The sequence below is a fragment of the Gracilinanus agilis genome, chromosome 6, assembly GCF_016433145.1.
Source record: "Gracilinanus agilis isolate LMUSP501 chromosome 6, AgileGrace, whole genome shotgun sequence".
Classification (NCBI taxonomy): domain Eukaryota; kingdom Metazoa; phylum Chordata; class Mammalia; order Didelphimorphia; family Didelphidae; genus Gracilinanus; species Gracilinanus agilis.
This window is the reverse complement of record NC_058135.1, coordinates 240,381,656-240,399,949: the sequence shown is the minus strand read 5'-3', so window position 1 is coordinate 240,399,949 and position 18,294 is coordinate 240,381,656. Positions and strand designations below refer to the sequence as shown.

General features: G+C 42.9%; 1 protein-coding gene across 1 annotated transcript in view; it reads left to right on the top strand.

The window, feature by feature from the left end:
- Positions 1-258: 258 nt before the first annotated feature.
- GALNT18 (polypeptide N-acetylgalactosaminyltransferase 18) overlaps positions 259-18,294 on the top strand; it is a 527,538-nt gene continuing 509,502 nt past the window's right edge. The window contains exon 1 of the mRNA XM_044681827.1: positions 259-925. Coding sequence (XP_044537762.1) covers positions 691-925 — 235 coding nt within the window. The 5' untranslated portion in view covers positions 259-690. The remainder of the gene's footprint in view (positions 926-18,294) is intronic.

Here is an 18,294-nt window from a genome sequence, read left to right as displayed (position 1 = left end):
GGGGAGCTGGGCTGGGGGGCTGGGGAACGGAGCAGAGCAGGTGGGGCGCCGGCTCGGACTCCGCCCCCTGCGCGGTCCCCGTTGGTCCGCTGCTGCACTTCCCCAGCCCCTCTCCTGAGCCGGAGCGCGATTGGCGGCGGCGCTTGTCGCTCGGAGGGGGCCGGGCAGTCCTGCTCTCGGGCTTGGCCCGCTGCAGCCTCCGCTGCCGCCGCCACCTCCTCCTCCTTCCTTCTAGCTGCGCGGGCTGGTCTGCCCAGAGAGCCGGCGCAGGGCGATGGGGAGCGGCGTGGCCAGGCGCCCGGGCAGCTGCAAAGTTTGCCACACTTGCGCGCTGCGGTGCCCGGCTGCTGGGCGCCGCTGAGCGGCTGCTGGAGGTGCTTCGGCTTCGTTTCTCCTATTTGTTTGCGGTTCGCCTAGTAAATAGAGCTATTTGCTAGGGCGGCAGCGGGAGCAGCAAACTTGGGACTGTGCAGCGAAGATCCTGCCGGGGATTCGGGCCCTAAGCGAGCAGCCTGGGCTTTGCTCTCCAAAGCCAGGGACTCTACCACCCGTCAGCTCGGCATCCCGCCATCCCGCCGGCTCCAGATCGCGGAGTCCTTTGGAGCGTGCGGGTGGGTGTGGAGGATTGGGGACAGTTCAGCGGCCTTGGGGAGCGCGGGGAGCTCCCCCTCTCTATGGAGGGAGCGCAGGATGGTGTGCACCAGGAAGACCAAAACTTTGGTGTCCACCTGCGTGATCCTGAGCGGCATGACCAACATCATCTGCCTGCTTTACGTGGGTTGGGTCACCAACTATATCGCCAGCGTCTATGTCAGGGTGCAGGAACCGGTGCCGGACAAGAAGCTGGACGAGGACAAAGGGGACACTCTGAGGATCATCGAGCGTCTGGACCACCTGGAGAATGTCATCAAACAGCATATTCAAGGTACACCGAGCCCTTCGCCACTGACGCTTCCTAGGGAAACTTTGCTGGACCGACCGGTTGGTGGTGGTGGTGGTGGTGGTGTGTGTGTGTGAGTGTCTGTATGTGTGGGGAGCTGGAGGTGGGAGGTGGGAGAGGTAAGGGCGGGGGCGGAACACTTGGGTCTCTATCGACTCTATAGAGTAACCTCGGCCCAGGTCGGTGTGACTAGTCAATGATGACAATAGTCTGAATGAGCACTCTTGCAAGAGTACACGCATATTGTGGGTGGCTGCGTGGGGGGGGGGGGGGGAACTTTACCTGTGACCAACCTGCAGGCGCTGTCTGTATACATATGTACACGCAGGGGTGTCCATTAGTGCCTGAGGCGGACCGTGAGCGTGTGTGTGTGTGTGTGTGTGTGTGTGTGTGTGAGAGAGAGAGAGAGAGAGAGAGAGAGAGAGAGAGAGAGAGAGAGAGAGAGAGAGAGACTCATTCACACACACACACGCAGGGACACGCGTGCATATCCTCACTAACCCTCAAAGAGGTGACCAGCACGTAGTCACACAAAAATTAGACACGTGCTGGACTGCTGGACTCTCTCTCTCTCTCTCTCTCTCTCTCTCTCTCTCTCTCTCTCTCTCTCTCTCTCACACACACACACACACACACACACACACACACACGTCTTTCATTCTCTGCTGCCTGGCATAAGGAAACGGCGGCTGGGCCCTAGCAGCCTGTGGGGCCCTGGGGGTGCAGGAACGGGTTCGAGAAAGGAAGGAAGAAAGGAGGTAGCGCGTTCGTTCCCGTCTGCCCTGCTCTCCTTTCTGGGCTCGCAGCTGGACTGCTGGAGGGAGCGTGGAAGCCGGGAATCCCCCTGCCTGCGGGCCTGGGGGAGGGGCCTCGCAAGCCCCTTGAAGAGCGGCTGCCCCTCCCCTCGCCTCACCCCTTCTTTGCCCCTCAACTCCCCAGCCTCTGGCCCCCTACTTAGCTACTTGTGCCTATTGATCACTCGAGTCCTTCTGAAGAAGACTCAGGTGTCGACTCTCAGAGCCCCTGGGAGCTTGGGGCCCTGGGCGCAGTCATGGGCCAGTAGGCTGGCAGCCCTGGAGTTGGAGCTGGTACTGGAGGTGGACCCTGGAACTGAAAGATCGGGAGGCACCAGGCTAGAAAAAGCAAGGGAGATCCTGGCCTGAGTTGAGGGGAGAAGCGGGATCCTACGGACCTAGCTAGTGTGACTGCCTCCTTGTGCCTCCATGCCTGAAATGTGCCTGCCTATGTGTATATCTCTGTGTGTGTGTGTGCATGCGTGCGTGCGCGTGCCTGCTTATGTGTGCAGAGAAGCGGTTTAAAGCATCCCTTTTCCCTTAGCATTCCCGGTGCTTTGCGAGGCTGTGTCTGTTCTTGGTTCCGGGCTAGTTACTTGAAGGGAAGAGGATATTCTTGTTTCTTTGCTCTTTTCTTTTGACCAGGAGCTGGCTGGAAGCTGCTTGTACCACTCAGGGTGGGGTGACAGTTCCAGCTCTCGTTGCGCGCCCTGCCCCCTGCCGGACAAGCCCTTAGCTGAGAACGGGCCCCCACTGGAGACGCGGAGGTGGGGCGAGCCTCTCTAACCCCCACCTGGGCGACTCTCTGTGGCCCTGAGCGGGCTTGAATTTTCAACCCAAACCATCTAACAACACAGGGCTCATTCGCCATTCCCACTCCCTGAATGAGTTCGGTTTGCCTTCTTTCTCAGCCCCAGCAGTCCCTCTGCTTAAAAGGGGTGGGAAGGGTGGAGGGAGCCTTATACTTCAGTCATCCCCAGATCAGCTCTTGCCACAGGAGTCACAACGCGTACAGGTCTCTTGCCGGACAGATCCGTTGCAAACAAAATCTGGCCTCAGTCTGCAGCTTTCCACAACACACCTGCCCCTCTGTCTATTTCCAGCAGCCCACCATAGAAGGAGCCTTTTCTGCCTCTGACTGTCAGCAGCCTGTTGCTGATAATTCTTCCTTGTACTTTATCACCAGATACATCTGGTTCCAAAAATTGCTCTGCAGTAGAAATGGAATTTTTGCCTCAGGGACGTTCAGAACTTTGTGAAATGAGGCTCACTGACCTGACTTTAACATTTCAAATCTGCTTCCAGATTCAGAGTGATTTTTTATTTGTAGATGTGTTCAGGGGAAGTAATGGGGCATCAATCTGAGCTTGGGACCCTGGGGAGTAGTTATAGGGTCCTGAATGGGAGAGCTAAGGCCAACCACAAAGGTATTTTCCTTTCAGGCTATATTAGGGGAAAGAAAGCACAAAGAAAGCAGAAGAAAGCATTCACTGCTCAGGTTCAATGAGATGGTGATAATGGATGATGGGGAAAAGGCACAGGTGCTGAACTCTATATTTCCCTTTTTTTTTCTTTGCCAAGAAGAATGATCCCGGGACTAGAAAAGAGAGAACAAAAATGGCAAAAAAAGGAGCTGAAACCTAGGGATGTAGTAAGAGAGCACCTACCTTGCCATTGATAAGTTCACAGTCATGGTGGCTCTCCCACTTGCAACCTTCATATTGTTGGGCAAATAAATCATTTAACCTCTTTGGACCTCAGTTTTTTCATCTCTAAAAATAAATAGGTTGGGCTCAATGATCTTTAAGGCTCCTTCCAATTCTAAATCCATACCTTTAGTCCCAGGGTATCAAAATATTTAGCAGTTGTGATTGCTGAGCTACTAGTGATTTGAAAAATCTTGGAGAAGAGAGGTGTGGTACAGGATTGGAGAAAGAAAATCTTTTCAATTTTTAGAAAGGGGAAGCAAATGGAGTCTAGAGACTACAGACCTGTGAACTTATCTTAGATTGTTGGCAAAATTCTAGTTTGTCTTATTAAAGTATTAGTTAGTGAAGGTGCAGAAAAAAGAAATATCATTCACAACAAGCCCTATGACCATCTCTTGTGTTATCCTTGTGAAAAGGATGGAGAGATATGGACCAGATGATAGTACCATTAGGTGAATTCAGAACTAGTTGGATGACTACATCCAAAGAGTAGTCATTTATGTTTGGGACTCCCTCCAAAGAACATCTATAGTGGTCCAGAAATTGTTTCTATTCACCATTTTTCTTAATGACTTGGATAAAGCAATAGATAGCATGTCCATCTTTCAGGGATCTAAAACCAAGAACTATAGTTAATAGAGTAGATAACTGTTGGGCTTTCAAAAGTCTTAGCAGGCTCTGATGATGGTAATAGTATTTCTATAACACCTACTATGTGCTAGGTCCTTTACAAATATCTCAATTGTTCCTTACAACAAACCTATTGGTGATATTGTCATCCTCATTTTACAGATGAGAAAACTGAGGCAGATAGAGGTTAAGTGACTTGTCCAAGGTCACATAGTTAGTAAGTGTCTGATGCTACATTTGAACTCATGTCTTCTTGACTCCAGGGCCAGGGCTCTAGCCACTGTGCCATCTAGCTACTAACATAAGGATTAGTTGATAAATGAGAGAATATTTAGTTTGGAGAAGGTGAAGACTTAATGAGGGTATGACAATAGTCTTGAAGTATCTAAGGACTATTTATATAGAAGAAGGATTAAATTTGTTCTGTTTGGCCTTGAATGTTAGAACCAGGAGCAGTGAGTGAGGGCTGCAGGGAGGAAGATTTGGTTTTGATGGAAGGGAAAACTTTGTGACAATTCAAGCCATAAAAATCAGTGGGACGAACTGCCCTGGAAGGCAATGGCTTGGCATTCCCTGGACTCCTACCAAAGGCTGGACAACTGCTTGGGCATGTTGGAGAAGGAATTCTTGGTTGGATATGAGTTATACAAGGAGGCTGCTGAGGTCCCATCCATCCCTGGGTTTGAGAGTCTATAATTCTCCCATCCATTTCCCTTTGGTCAGAAAACAGGTAGGCAGAATACAATGGAAAGATTCTTCTGTGAGAGCTAGATGTGTAGTTTTTAGCTGTGAGCCATTCAGTGAATGTGTTATTAAAATAGAATAGGTATTGTGACTTTCTTTAAGGGAAAAAAAACCCCCTGCAATTAAGTATTGTTCATACCAGAAAACCTGGAGGAGCCAACAAAGCAACAAGGCTCTACCTTTATTTATTTATTTATTTATTTTAAAGATAGAGGTTTGAAAGGGTGTACTGAATCCCCCTGAGTGCATTAGGGAGTAATAAAGATTCCATGAACCAGGCTTTAGGCATCAAAATTCTTCAACTCAATTCCATCAATCAACAAATGTTTAAACAATTTGATCTTGATTATGAGTAGCTAGTGGGTGGGCCTTTGACCAGGTTGGTTGATTGAGCTTTCTGGCAGTTCTAGTAGTTTAGATTGCTGAGTCAGAATTATTCATGGCTTATATTTATAATCCAAATAATAATGATGTAGCCTCAGAGACTGGGTTCAGTTTATTCAGAGCCCAATGGGAGCTGGCCACAGTGCTAGGTTCTGTGTATACAAAGACAAAAGCCAAACAGGTTGCCTCCAAGGGGCTTACATTCTAATGGGAAAGATTTATGTTAAAAGTAATGGCAGAGAGGACAGCTGGATAGACTGAGAGCCAAACCTAGAGACAGAAGGTCCTAGATTCAAATCTGGCCTCAGGACACTTCCCAGCTGTGTGACTCTAGGCAAGTCATTTAATTGCAATTTCCTAGCCCTTACCTTACTGTTCTTCTGTTTTAGAACCAATTCTGAGAAAGTTAAGATAAAAAAAAAAACAAAGGAGTGGCAAGGGCTGGGGTAGAGGAATTAGGAAAGATTTCTTGCAGAAGGTGGCATTTAAGTTTCAAATGGAACTAAGGATTCAAAGAAATGGGAGGATTGGCATAAATAGGTGAGCTGGTGAATTTGGTTGGACTTATATGAAATTCATCTGGAAAGAAAAGTTGGAACCAAAGTGTGATGTGTTTTAAAGGCCCAAGAGGAGTTTGTACTTTCAAAGAGGAAATAGGGATCCATTGGTGCTTGTTGAGTGGAGGAATAGACAGGATCATACCTGTACTATAAGAATATCAGTTTGCTACCCAAGTAAGACAATCTAGTCTTGATTCAAGGCAGCCAATGGGTAATTCCTTGACCAGCATGGTGGCCTGAGCTTTTAAACAGCTATTGGTTTATGCTACTGAGTAAGGATTATTTGTGGCTTATAATCATTGTTCAAATAATATTCATATTGCCTTAGAGCCTAGATCAGCTACCATCCTTTCCACTGGATAGAAGCCATCTTGTAAACTCAAAAGCACAAAACAATAAAATCCAAAAATGTCACAAAGGAAATAAGTTTTAATGACATGTAAGTTTAAGGTTTGCAAAAGATATTGTACCTACTAACACTCTGTAAAGTGGGATTTTTAGGTATTATCCTCTCCATTTTTTAAATAAGAAAACTGTGACTTGGAGGTTAAAGGGAACCTGGGTGGCACAGTGGATAAAACACTGAGTCTGCAGTCTAGAAAATCTGATTTGGAATCCAGCTTCAGATATTTAGTGGTTGTGTGACCCTGGGCAAGTCACTTAACTCTGCCTCAGTTTCTTCATCTGTACAATGAGAATGATAATAACAGCACTTACTTCCTAGAATGGTTTTGAGGATCAAAGGAGATAATAATTGGAAGGAGCTTAGTATGGTGCCTGGCACATGGTAGGCACTACATAAATGTTAGTTATTATTATTATGTGTCTTGTACATGGACACACAGCTAGGAGATTTTGGAGGAGGGATTAGAGCCCATGACAATTCTGAAGCACTTATATCACAGATCTTCTTTTAAGTAGAAAGGTAGGAATTTTAACCAAAGTCTTCTGATTCCAAAGCTTGTTCTCTCCAAAGCAGACTGGGCTGCTGCCTCACTGAAATATTACCAAGCATCCTAAAGAATGTGCATGAATGGGCCCTGCAATTAGAAGTAGCTTTGGAGCCTCACTCACTTTGAGGTCTTCAGTCAAAGCTGAAAAGTATATTTTCCTCATGGGGTTTGTCCTAATATTTAATTTTAATTTGTTTTGTGCTTGAATGATTTAATTAGATGGTGTTTGGGAATCTCTAGGGAGTTCAATTGCAGATCTTAAACTTTTTTTTTAATGAAATGGATTGGAAATGAGGGATAAATTTCAAAAATGTGCTTTTTACCTCGGTTTCCTATAAACAAAATAAGTGTGAATCAAACATTTATATTTGGGGAAGAAAGCTGGGGTCTTGTAAACAAGCCTTACATGTGAGCTCAAAAAGGTGCTGAAGGTGAGTTTGCCTTTTGGAATGGGGACTGACAAATTGGGGAGTGCAATTGTGGGTCCAATATGACAAGCATATATTGAGCCTACATCCCATGCTGTGATGTGGACAAAAATACAAAAGCTCCAAACCCTGCCCTCAGGGAGTTCACATCCTACTGAGGTAGATGGGGATCTCATGAAAATGAGTCCAGATGCTACTCAAATGATCAAAAAAGGATGTAGTGGACAGAGAGTTTGGGGTCTGAAGTCAGGAACAGTGGCATTCATCTAAAAGGCTATGATGCTGGGACTATAGGCAAAACCCTCAATTTCCTATCTATGAAATAGGGATAAGAATACTTCTAGCACCAACCTCATGGGCTAGTGAGGCTGTGAAATACTCTACAAATTTTAAATAACCCAAACAAATGAGAAAATCAAATGTTATTTTTGGTTTGTTTTTTTAAGCAAAGATATTTAAAATAAACAGTAATGGACATTGTTGGGTTTAGACCTTTTATTTCTATCTTAGAATCATTACTAAATATTGGTTCCAAGGCAGAAGAATGGTCAGGGATAGGAAACTGGGGTTTTATGACAACTAGGAAGTGTCTGAGGTCAGATTTGAACCCAGGACCTCTCCTCTATTCACGGAACCATCTAGCTGCCCCAACAAAAGACTTTTGACAACAAGTATCTTTGGGGAATTTGCAAGATAAGGATTTCTTTTTGTTGTTGTGGAGGGGATTGATGACTTTGAGAAATAAGAAATTAAACATCTCTTGCAAAAAGAATTGAATTACTGGATGAGTTATTTTCAAGCACTCACATTTCTTTGAATATTGTAATTAATAGTGTGTTAGAGTATTTGATTGATTTCTAAATCCATTATCCTCCCTCACTGAATCTAGTTCATTCCAACAATAGGAAGAATGTATTATTAACAATTTTCATTTCATGAAAGTATATTAGACACATTATGTGCACATTAATGTTCATCTGATCAGTAATATCAGGTTGCTCGCCAAGGTAACAGACTATATGTGGTATAAAAATTGGTCCCTTAAAAACCTGGGAAATGGTCATATATTATCTTTGGATCCTAGATTTAGAGCTGGAAGGGACACCAAAGACCATCCAGTCTGATCTCTTTATTTTACTGATGAAGCTGAGATAGGTGAGGTACATTGTATGAAGTTCCCAGGGTCTTGTTTGGTCATTTCTATAGTGACTCCATTTGAGGTTTTATTGGCAAAGGTACTGGAATGGCTTGCCATTTCCTTCTCCAATTCATTATACAGATGAGGAAACTGAGGCAAACATGATGAAGTGACTTGCCCAGGGTCACACAGCTAATAAGTGCCTGAGACTGATTTTGAACTCAGGAAGATGAATTCAGGCCCAACACTATCCACTTGGCCACCTCGATGTTCCTTGGGTAGTAAGTAGAAAAATCGTTGGTATAATCTGGAATTCAGGAGATTGATTTTTTTTTTTTACTTTGCTGGTCTCAGTGACCTTTTGGGTGCCATTTATAAAGTGACCCATTTTCCAGGTAATCACCAAAATGAATAAGAAAATCTACCTTCTGTCTTTAGTGAGGGGATCTTAAAGATGAAGGATATGATGTTTGCTAAGTACTTTGAGTTTATCAGAGGCAACAAGGTAATATAAATGTGAGCTTTTGTTATTCCCATGAATGAACAGCAATTGTGGGTAAAATTGCATTAGTAACAATGGAATTGATACTTGGAGACAGCACAGTAATAGAATTTAAGGTTGGATTGAGAAGTTTATTAATAGACCAGGGTCATGTCTTGATGGAAGAGAAAGAAAAAAAATTTTCAAGAAAAAGCAATCTAAGGATTAAAAAAAACCCAACCTTCTAGAAGTATGCTGCATTAAAACAAATGAATTCAGCATTCTTTTCTACTAACTTGACATAAATTGTTACTTGCCCTTGATAATGTAGGTTGGTGAGGATTCTCTAGGAGAATTAGAAATGGAACATTTAAAAAACCCCTCTAATTCTGACATTCCTGTTTGAATAATAATAAGAGCAGGCATTTGTTTTGGTTCTTTAGTTTGTAGAGTGTTTCTCATATCTCATTTAAACCTTATAAGCCCATGAGGTAGGTGCTAGAAATTTTCTTATCCCTCTTTTGTAGATAAGAGACCAAGGCTTTTGCCTATCATCCCAGAACTAATAATTGCCATAGGCTTTCTATGAACACTCCTCCTCCGGACTTCAGGTCCAATACTTGGTCCATTATGTCATATTTTGATTACTCGATTAGGATCTACGCTTTTATCATGAGGTTTTGGAAAATCAGTGTAGATCCTCTTTGTAACCAGCTGACCAACACAGGACTCCAGGCTCCTATTTTGGGACTGTGAGCTTCTGATCGGTAAATGATCACTGAGATCCACCATTCTTATCCTCTGACTATCTTTTACCACAGGGTTGGATCTTTCTTTTCTTCAATTCTTTCCCATCCATTTTCTAGGTTAAAAAAATTAGAGTTCCCCCTCTATCCCCTGCTGTCAGTGCATCATACCTCTTAAATTCATGGTTAGCTGTCATCCTCTCACTTCATCAGTGGGCTTGGTCTCCCATGGTAGGACACCTTATGGTTGGTTATCTTTGACTTTCTCCTCTTCTACCCTCACTAACCAATCAGGTACCTTGATGTCAATTCTATCTCTGGAGTACCTCTCACATCCATCTACCACTTCAGCCAAATGGATGGCTCCCAAGTTTTCCTAGAATTCACCACTAGAGGTTTTCCTCCAAGAACTTTCCGAAAACAAGAACTCTCTGGTAATCAGTGGGGAAGTATCCACTATAGATTGAGGGCAGTGGAGGCTGGGGAATCAGGGGATTTAGAATCTTTTTTTCAGGAGAGGAGTATTCCTTACTTTGGCTGGAGGCAGCATGGTATGTTGGAAGGAGGGATGGATTTGGATTCAAATGGCAGCTCTTCCACTATATGTTTGGTTGGGAAAATCATTTAATTTTCTCGGAAACTTAGTTGTCCACTGTAAAATGATGTATAATTGGATATAAGCTTCTTGAGGGAAGAGCCTTACCTCACTTTTGGGACTAGCACAATACCTGGCACAGAATAGGTGCCAAATACAGCCTTGATTGATTGATTAATTGAAGGGGTTTTTCTTTTAAGTTTCCTTTCTCCTTTAAAACCATGATCCTTTGAAACACTATTCTATGCATGAAAACCAATCTTTGATCCTTTCCTTGATGGCATACCAACAGTTGCTCAACCATATTTAAAGGCCCAAGATGTGCTAGGTATATCTATTTCTCCTGCTTATTGTGCTTTACCTTTGACTTAATCTCAGAATTAAGGAGGTGGGGATGTTCCAGTCATTCATCAAGAATTATTACCTTTAGAGCTATAAGTGGAGGGGGCCTTTGAGGTCATACAGTCCACCCCCTCATTTTATAGATGAACAAAACCAAGGCCCAGGGAGTTTTTTACTTTCTCAGGATTATATAGAGTTGGGGGTGAGATTCAAACCCAATCTTTTTTCTCTAGACCTAAAACACCTTCCACTGTCTCCTTTCTTCTTCTGAATCTTTTCTTTCTCCTTCTCAGCCATGGTTCAGGGCTAGTGTACATATAGGCTCTCAGACTTTTTTCCCCACCTCTGTTGGAGCCTTTTAGGGTTTGGAGAGGCAGAAAGTACAATTGTTACAGAGGAAAGCTTTAATAGAGTGGTTTTGGTCACAAAACATCAGCAGCTGTTTATTTGCTCAAAACAGTAGGAGTCCATATTAATAACCATGTGAATTATGTGTGTGGAAGTGAAAAGTAAGCAAAAATCTTACCGTGGCCCCATAAATGGGGCTTTCTTCTTTTATTGAACTAATCTCTCTTCCAGTAGATGCTGGTGACATTTCCTATTATCCATGCAGAAGGTCTGCCTTGATCTCCTACACTCCAAAAATTGTTTTGCCTTGCCTAGAACATAGTCCCAAAATGAAGGGAGTTTTAGGTTTCCTTTTATTGCAGTAATAAGGTTTTAAATTTGTGTCCTTCCTGTCTCAACGGAACTCAATAGATGGTGTGAATTCTCTCCAGTTAATCTCTATCATGTCTTCGTGATGAAGGAAGGACACATTGGAGGAATTCCCAGAGCAAGTGCTGAAAGGAACTTGGAGTGGAGAGGCTGAATTGAATAGGAGGAAAGGGGAAACAAAGCAAAAGAGAAAGTTCTACATCCAGAGCTGCCCAGAAGAGGAAATGGGCTGTTTCTGGGATAGGGGTGGCCCTTTTCTAAAGGTTTTGGAATAGAGGCTGCATCATGGTCCGTTATTGCCAGTTATAGCAGAGGCTCTTGGCAAGATGGTGTTTGAATTTGGAGTGTCTGTGATCTTTCTGTCTTAGCCTTCAGATGAGAATGGCAACTCTACACTGTGTGTGTGTGTGTGTGTGTGTGTGTGTGTGTGTGTGTGTGTGTGTGTGTGTGTGTGACAGACAGAAACAGAGAGCAGACACAGAGAATAGGCAGAGGCACAAAGAAAGATATGAGAGAGATGCAAAAACAAATACAGAGACAGACAGACAGACATAAAAAGTCACAGAGATAGAGAGACAAAAGAATTCAGAGAAAGAAAGGGACAGACAGAGATACAGAGATGGAAAGAGATGAAGAGACAGAGAGACAGAGACAACGAGAGATACAGAGATAGAGGGAGATATAGAGACAAAGAGGCAGTTAGAGACAGAAAAACAGAGACAGAGAGATACAGACACACACACAAATATATATATATATATATATATATATTTCAAGAGCGAGAGAAATAATATGGAGGTGGTGGTAGTAGCTATGGGAAGTGTGTGCTCACCTTTAAAGAACAACTCAAATTGTGATTTTGACCAGGCTTAATCACAGAATCACAAAATTTGAGAGATTAAAGGAACCAATTCAACCATCTAGTCTAAGGATTGACAAACTATAGTCCTCCAACCAACCCTGGCCCATTGCTTGGTTTTGTTCTTAGCTTGAAGGTCCTACAAAAATAGGCAGAAGGTCTGATTTTGTCCTCAGGCCTTAGCTTGCTGACCCCTCGATCTAGTACAGACCATGGTCAAGAATAGTTCCTTCTACAACTTGCTTGCCAAGCGGGCATCCTGCCTCAAGACCACTACTGAGATGGAGTCCTTTACTTCCCAAGGCAGCCCATTCCATTTTTGGACCTTTCTGATTGTTAGGTAGTTTTTTCTTGACATTTATTCTAAATGGGACTCTTTGGCACTTCCAATAAGGGCTCCTGGTTCTAAGCTCTTTGGGGCCAAACATATTAAGTTAAATACTTCTTTCTTTAGATGCCTTTTCAAACACTTGAATACAGACTAAGGTCTGTAAGGATATTCTTCAGGGATCCAGAAGAAGTGTGGGATGTAAGTCCTCATTTAAGTCTAGCTAAGATCATAGTTAGTGGTGGAGATGCTGATAAATAGTATTCTATACAACAATTTATTGGGTTCTTTGACCTGTCCCTTCCCTATTTAAATTGAATCCACTTATGAAATGAAATCAATATTTCCTTCAAAGAAGAGTATCCTTCTAAACTTCTACAGTGAATGGGAATGGGACAGGAGGAGGTCCCACAGAAACTGTAGAATCGTATGATCTGGTCCCATGACTGAAGCTAGCTTTGAGAATGAATAGAGATAGGGAAAAGGATTGGACCAATGATTTCACTGGTAAAGGAAACTCCATGGATCCTGGTAAGGAAGAGGAGGCTTTCTCTTCCAAGACAAGATGGTGTCTTATCTGAAACTTCTACTCTTAGAGAGTTGCCTAGAGCACTGAGATGTTAGGTGATTTGTCCCAGGTCACACAACCGGTATGCATCAGAAGCAGTACCTGAAACCAGACCCTTCTAGTTTCAAGGTTATCTTTCTATCTCCCATGCCATGCTGAGAATAGAATGGAATGGGCAGGGGGAATTTTTTAAGTGAAGCCAGTAAGTAATTTCTAGGCACCTACTATGTGCTAGGTACCAGACTAAACACTGGGTAGAAAGAGAAAGCAAAAACAAACCAAAAAAAGCAAAAATTAAAAAAAAATCCAATTCCTGCTCTCAAAAAGCATTCACCATCTATTAGTGTTGATAACACGCCAACAAGTACGTACAAACAAGCTACACAGGAGGATAACTGGAAAACCATCAGCACAGGAATGGCACTAGCATCGAGGGGGATTGTCAAAGGCTTTTTTTAGAAAATGTGGTTTTAGCTAAGACTTGAAGGCATTCTGGGAAACCAGGAGGGATAGATGCGGAGGGAGAAAATTTCAGGCATGGGGGACAGCTAAAGAAAAAAGAAGGTTGGGCGATGGAATGATCTCATAAAGTACTTACTAAGTGTCAAACACTTTGCAGAAAGTTGAGAATAGAAATAGAAAAGCAAAACTGACCTGCTCCTCAGAACTCACATTCTAATTGTGCGAGACAATCCTTCTTGGAGGGTGTAGCAGCAGAGCCACTGGCAAGGTCTCGTGGTTGTACACTTTTGAGAAAGAGGAGGGAGATCCTGGCAGGATCTAGCTCAATACAAATGGATGTGTGTATTAGGAGTTCTTTAACCAAACCTAACCTGTGCTGATCATAAATTAAATTAGAGAGAAGACCAAACTAGAATTAATGAAAATTTGTCAAATTCAAACCGCAGTTCCCAGACCAGAGGGTCTGTCTGCTTTGTACAACCCTCTTCCTATTTCATGCTGTCACGAAGCTTCCAAAGTGCCTGCCTACTGGCCTTCTTTTTGTCCTAAAAATATTTACTTTTTAAAATCTACTTAATGCAGCTGCTGGGGCATTGGACAATTCCAAGAATGTGGCTTTGTTTGGAGGAGACAGTGCTACGGGCATGACTGTGCAAGGGGCCTCATTATCCTGTCTTAAGGATGCACAAAGTAAAACTGCTTTCCCCAGATGACTATTGGAAGGCCCTTCCAGGTTTCCTCCATGATTTTAGCCTACAGGGTGGAAGAACAGAGCTATGCATTTTTTACCCATACTGAACCCAGAAGTGACTTGGAGTGACTTTGGCTTATCTTCCTTCTAGGGTGAATTTGATTTAAATCAAATTGATTTAAGTCATAATTTCAATCACAGCCAGGAAGATGCGATTTAAATCACTTGTCAGGAAGACTCAGTTTAATCTTTTTTTCCCTTCTCTCTACAAAAAGTGCCTTCTTGCTGTTCGATAGAACCTTAACAGCATATATTCTTCACAACTCATAGAGAGAAGTAGTTTCATTTTTAGAAAATGCATACTATATACATTTTAAAGCAGTGACTTATTTTGATGTTTTTTCCCCCATGAAAAAGTTTGCAGCTACATCCAGAAACTGAATAATGATTGTGACTGTCTACAAAATCTCTCTGGTTTTGTGGGACATAGTCTCTATTGCCACAGATTGCTTGTGCTCTAAGCATGGAACATCTTCTCACTCTGTTTCTGGAAATTCCCTTGACCTATGTTAATATAGTCCTGTGGTAGGGGCAGCTAGGTGGTTCAGTGGATAGAGAGCCAGGCTAGAGTCAGAAGGTTCTGCTTTCAAATTTGGCCTCAGACTAGCTGTGTGATCCTGGACAAGTCATTTAACCTCTATTGCCTAGCCCTTACTGTTCCTCTACCTTGGAACCAATACACAGTATTGGCCAGAATGTGCCTAGCCCTGTGCTAAAATCCAATATCATTGTGTTACCTTGATGGGAAGATGATGAAAGACACAATCCTCTCCCCTCTTGACTAGAGGAGTGACATTTATTTGGAAAAATGTCATTTAATTAATTAATTTAGAATATTTTTCCATGGTTACAAGGTTCATGTTCTTTCCCTGTTGTCCCCCCACCTCCTCCTGCAGCCAATGTGCAATTCCACTGGGTTTTATATATGTCATTGATCAAGACATATTTCCATATTGTTGATATTTGCACTAGGGTGATTATTTAGGGTCTACATCCTCCATCATATCCCCGTTGAACCATGTGATCAAGCAGTTGATTTTCTTCTGTGTTTCTACTCCCACAGTTCTTTCTCTGGATGTGGCTAGTTTTCTTTTTCATAAGCCCCTCAGCATTGCTCTGGATCACTGCAATGCTGCTAGTAGAGAAGTCCATTAAATTCGATTTTACCACAGTGTATCAGTCTCTGTGTACAATGTTCTTCTGGCTCTGCTCCTTTCACTCTGCATCACTTCCTGGAGGTCTTTCCAGTTCACATGGAATTCCTCCAGTTTATTATTCCTTTCAGCATGATAGTATTCCATCACCAACAGATACCACAATTTGTTCAGCCATTCCCAATCAGAGGACATCCCCTCATTAGGAGTGACATTTTTATGGGACTTGATAGTTTGTAGAGATTTCCACGCATTTAGTTGGATGACTAGCTGTTTTGTTTTTATAATTGCATCTCTAGTACTGAAGAAGGACCTGGAACATAGTAGGCACTTAATAGATGCTTTTTAATTGGTAAATTTGTAGGTCATGCCCTTTTTCTTGCTGTGGCATGAGACAATTACACGTGACATCTAATGATCCCTTCTCTGGAAGCTGAGATCCTGAATTGTCCTTTGTCCTGAATCCTTCTTCTTTATCACTCTTCCTTCTAGGTGTCTCATGGTAGGTCCTAACTCTTTCCTTTTGTTGGTGAAGACACCCTGTAATAAATACCTATTTGCTTTAAAGCATGACTGACCCATCCTACTCTTGTGAAAACCTCCCAAAATCCCTAGCTGGGAGTAATAGAGGTCGACAGAAGTTGGTACAAGGAATGGGACAATCCTCTTGTTATTTTGTTACTTAAGAAACTACTAGAGTCTGTAAAGGCTGTGAGAGGTGTCATCTTCATTCTACTCTATAGGGCCAACCAGAAATATATACAGGCTAATTTGGCAATCTGTATTAAACGTGTAGATATGCTTAGAACATGGGTGGGTTGTGCTAGGGTATGTGAGTCATGCTCTGTGAAAATAAGAATAAGCTTACATATTTTGACTTTTTTTCTTCAATAAGAAATTACATTTCAGCTAGGTGGCTTAGCAGACAGAGTATCAGGCTGAGAAATGGGGGGTCCTGGTTCAAATGTGAGCTCAGATACTTTCTAGCTGTGTGATCCTGGGCAAGTCACTTAATCCTCATTCCCTAGCTCTTACCATTTTTTTCTTTTTTTGCCTTGGAAAAGATACAAGGTTTTAGGACCCTGATCTTCTGGGTAGCTGCATTTCTATGATACTACACTGACTCTCATTTATATCCTAAAAATTATATCATAATTATAGAATGTCCCAGAAGGTGCTACAGTTGAAAAAAGAGCTTATAAAACCTACTTACAGCAGCCTGGCAGAGAATTTAAGAAGTCTTTATGCAGACACTAAATTTTTATTGGTTTATAACATTTACATAGGAACTTCTTATGTCTCTGATACCTTCTAGAGGCAGATGCATGCATAGTCACTCCCCACAAACATGGGACATTGCCAGCCACGACAATATTAAACGAGTTACTCAGTCACCATGTATTCAGCCATTTGAACTCCATTATATCAGGGAAATCAAGCACACAGTCAACCACTCATCTATACTCTGTCTTAGACCACCAGTCACCACTCCCCGTCGCATCCTCCTCTCTAGACACAGCCATAACTTCCTTGATTTTATTGCTCCTGAATGCTTTGTGGTCAAAGGGGCTGGAAGTGAAGGCTGCATTCTCTAGTATCAACCGGGGATCCTCAGGTTTGGGGGAGATGTTGCTGGCCTTCCAAGTCTAACACCTGAGGGTCAACTCAGCTGCTGCTTCTATTGGCTAGCCCTTCTCACCAGGACGAAGATTTTTCTTCATTTTTAGGAGATAGAAATGGACAAGTGAGACACTCTGTGTGATCTTAGAAGAACCTGGGGAGACCAAGGGACTAATTTTAATTTGACGTGGTTAAAGAATGACCTAAGAGTTTTCCTGTGTGAAGCAATAGGATATTAGATTTAGAATTCCAGTTTGAGTTTCCTCTGACATGTTAATGAATTTCCCTGAAAAGCAGTCTCTGTTGGGGTGGTTGGTTCCACAATAGACATCTAGTGTCCTTGACCAGTGGGGTCCCCTTTGAGATATTAAGATGGGAACTCTCTTTATTGTTGGGAGGGAGTCTCAACCCTAAAAATAAAGAGAGGGTGAGTAGGGACTGGGGGAAGTCACTCATAGAAAAGGGGTTAAGAATAATCTGGCTTCTCCACTTATCCTTTGGTAAAAATCAGAGATGCTATTATTGCCGGCTTTTATGACTTCTGAAACTCTCAACCTTGTCTGTGTTAGGTTTAACCTGTGTCTATTTTTCTACAGCTACTAGTAGTAAAAGCTCTCAAAAACATGCCACTTTTTCTCTTAGGTTTATGTGGCATAGGAGAAAGGCAGGGAAAAATCCAAAAGCATTAGGTCTGCACAGTGAACTTGGGAGGAGAAGAACTTGGTGGGAGAATGGATGGTGATGAGGAATGGATAGTGATGGAGAATGGATGGTGAAGGAGAATGGTTGGTGGTGGAGAATGGTAGTGATGGAGAATGGGTGGTAGCAACAAAGTAGGGAAGCAAGTGGGCTAAGACCTGGAGGTGATAGCAGAAACAATCAGTCAACAATCATCTATTAAGGGCCCTCTGTTTCAGGAATCATAGTCAGCACTGAGAATATAAAGACAAAAATGAAAGAATATCTGCCCTTAAGGTATATACTATCAGCAGAGACAATGTGCACATAAACAAATGTATACAGAATAAATACACATGAATAGCAAAGTAGTTTAAGTAGGGAGGGTACTAGCAGTTGTGTGGAAACAGGAAAAATTTCAGATAGTGTTTGAGCTGAGTCTTAATGGGAGAAAGGGAAAAATGGAGAAAATGAGAGGAAAAAGGGAGGGCATTCTAGGCATGGTCGAAGGTACAAAGATAGGAGATGGATTGTCAAGTATGAAACAAGATATGATGGCTATTAACCTTTCCAGTGGAAATGATCCTGGTAGAGTATGAGCCAGATAGATCATGCACACTCTCTCTCTCTCTCTCTCTCTCTCTCTCTCTCTCTCTCTCTCCCTCTCCCTCTCCCTCTCCCTCTCCCTCTCCCTCTCCCTCTCCCTCTCCCTC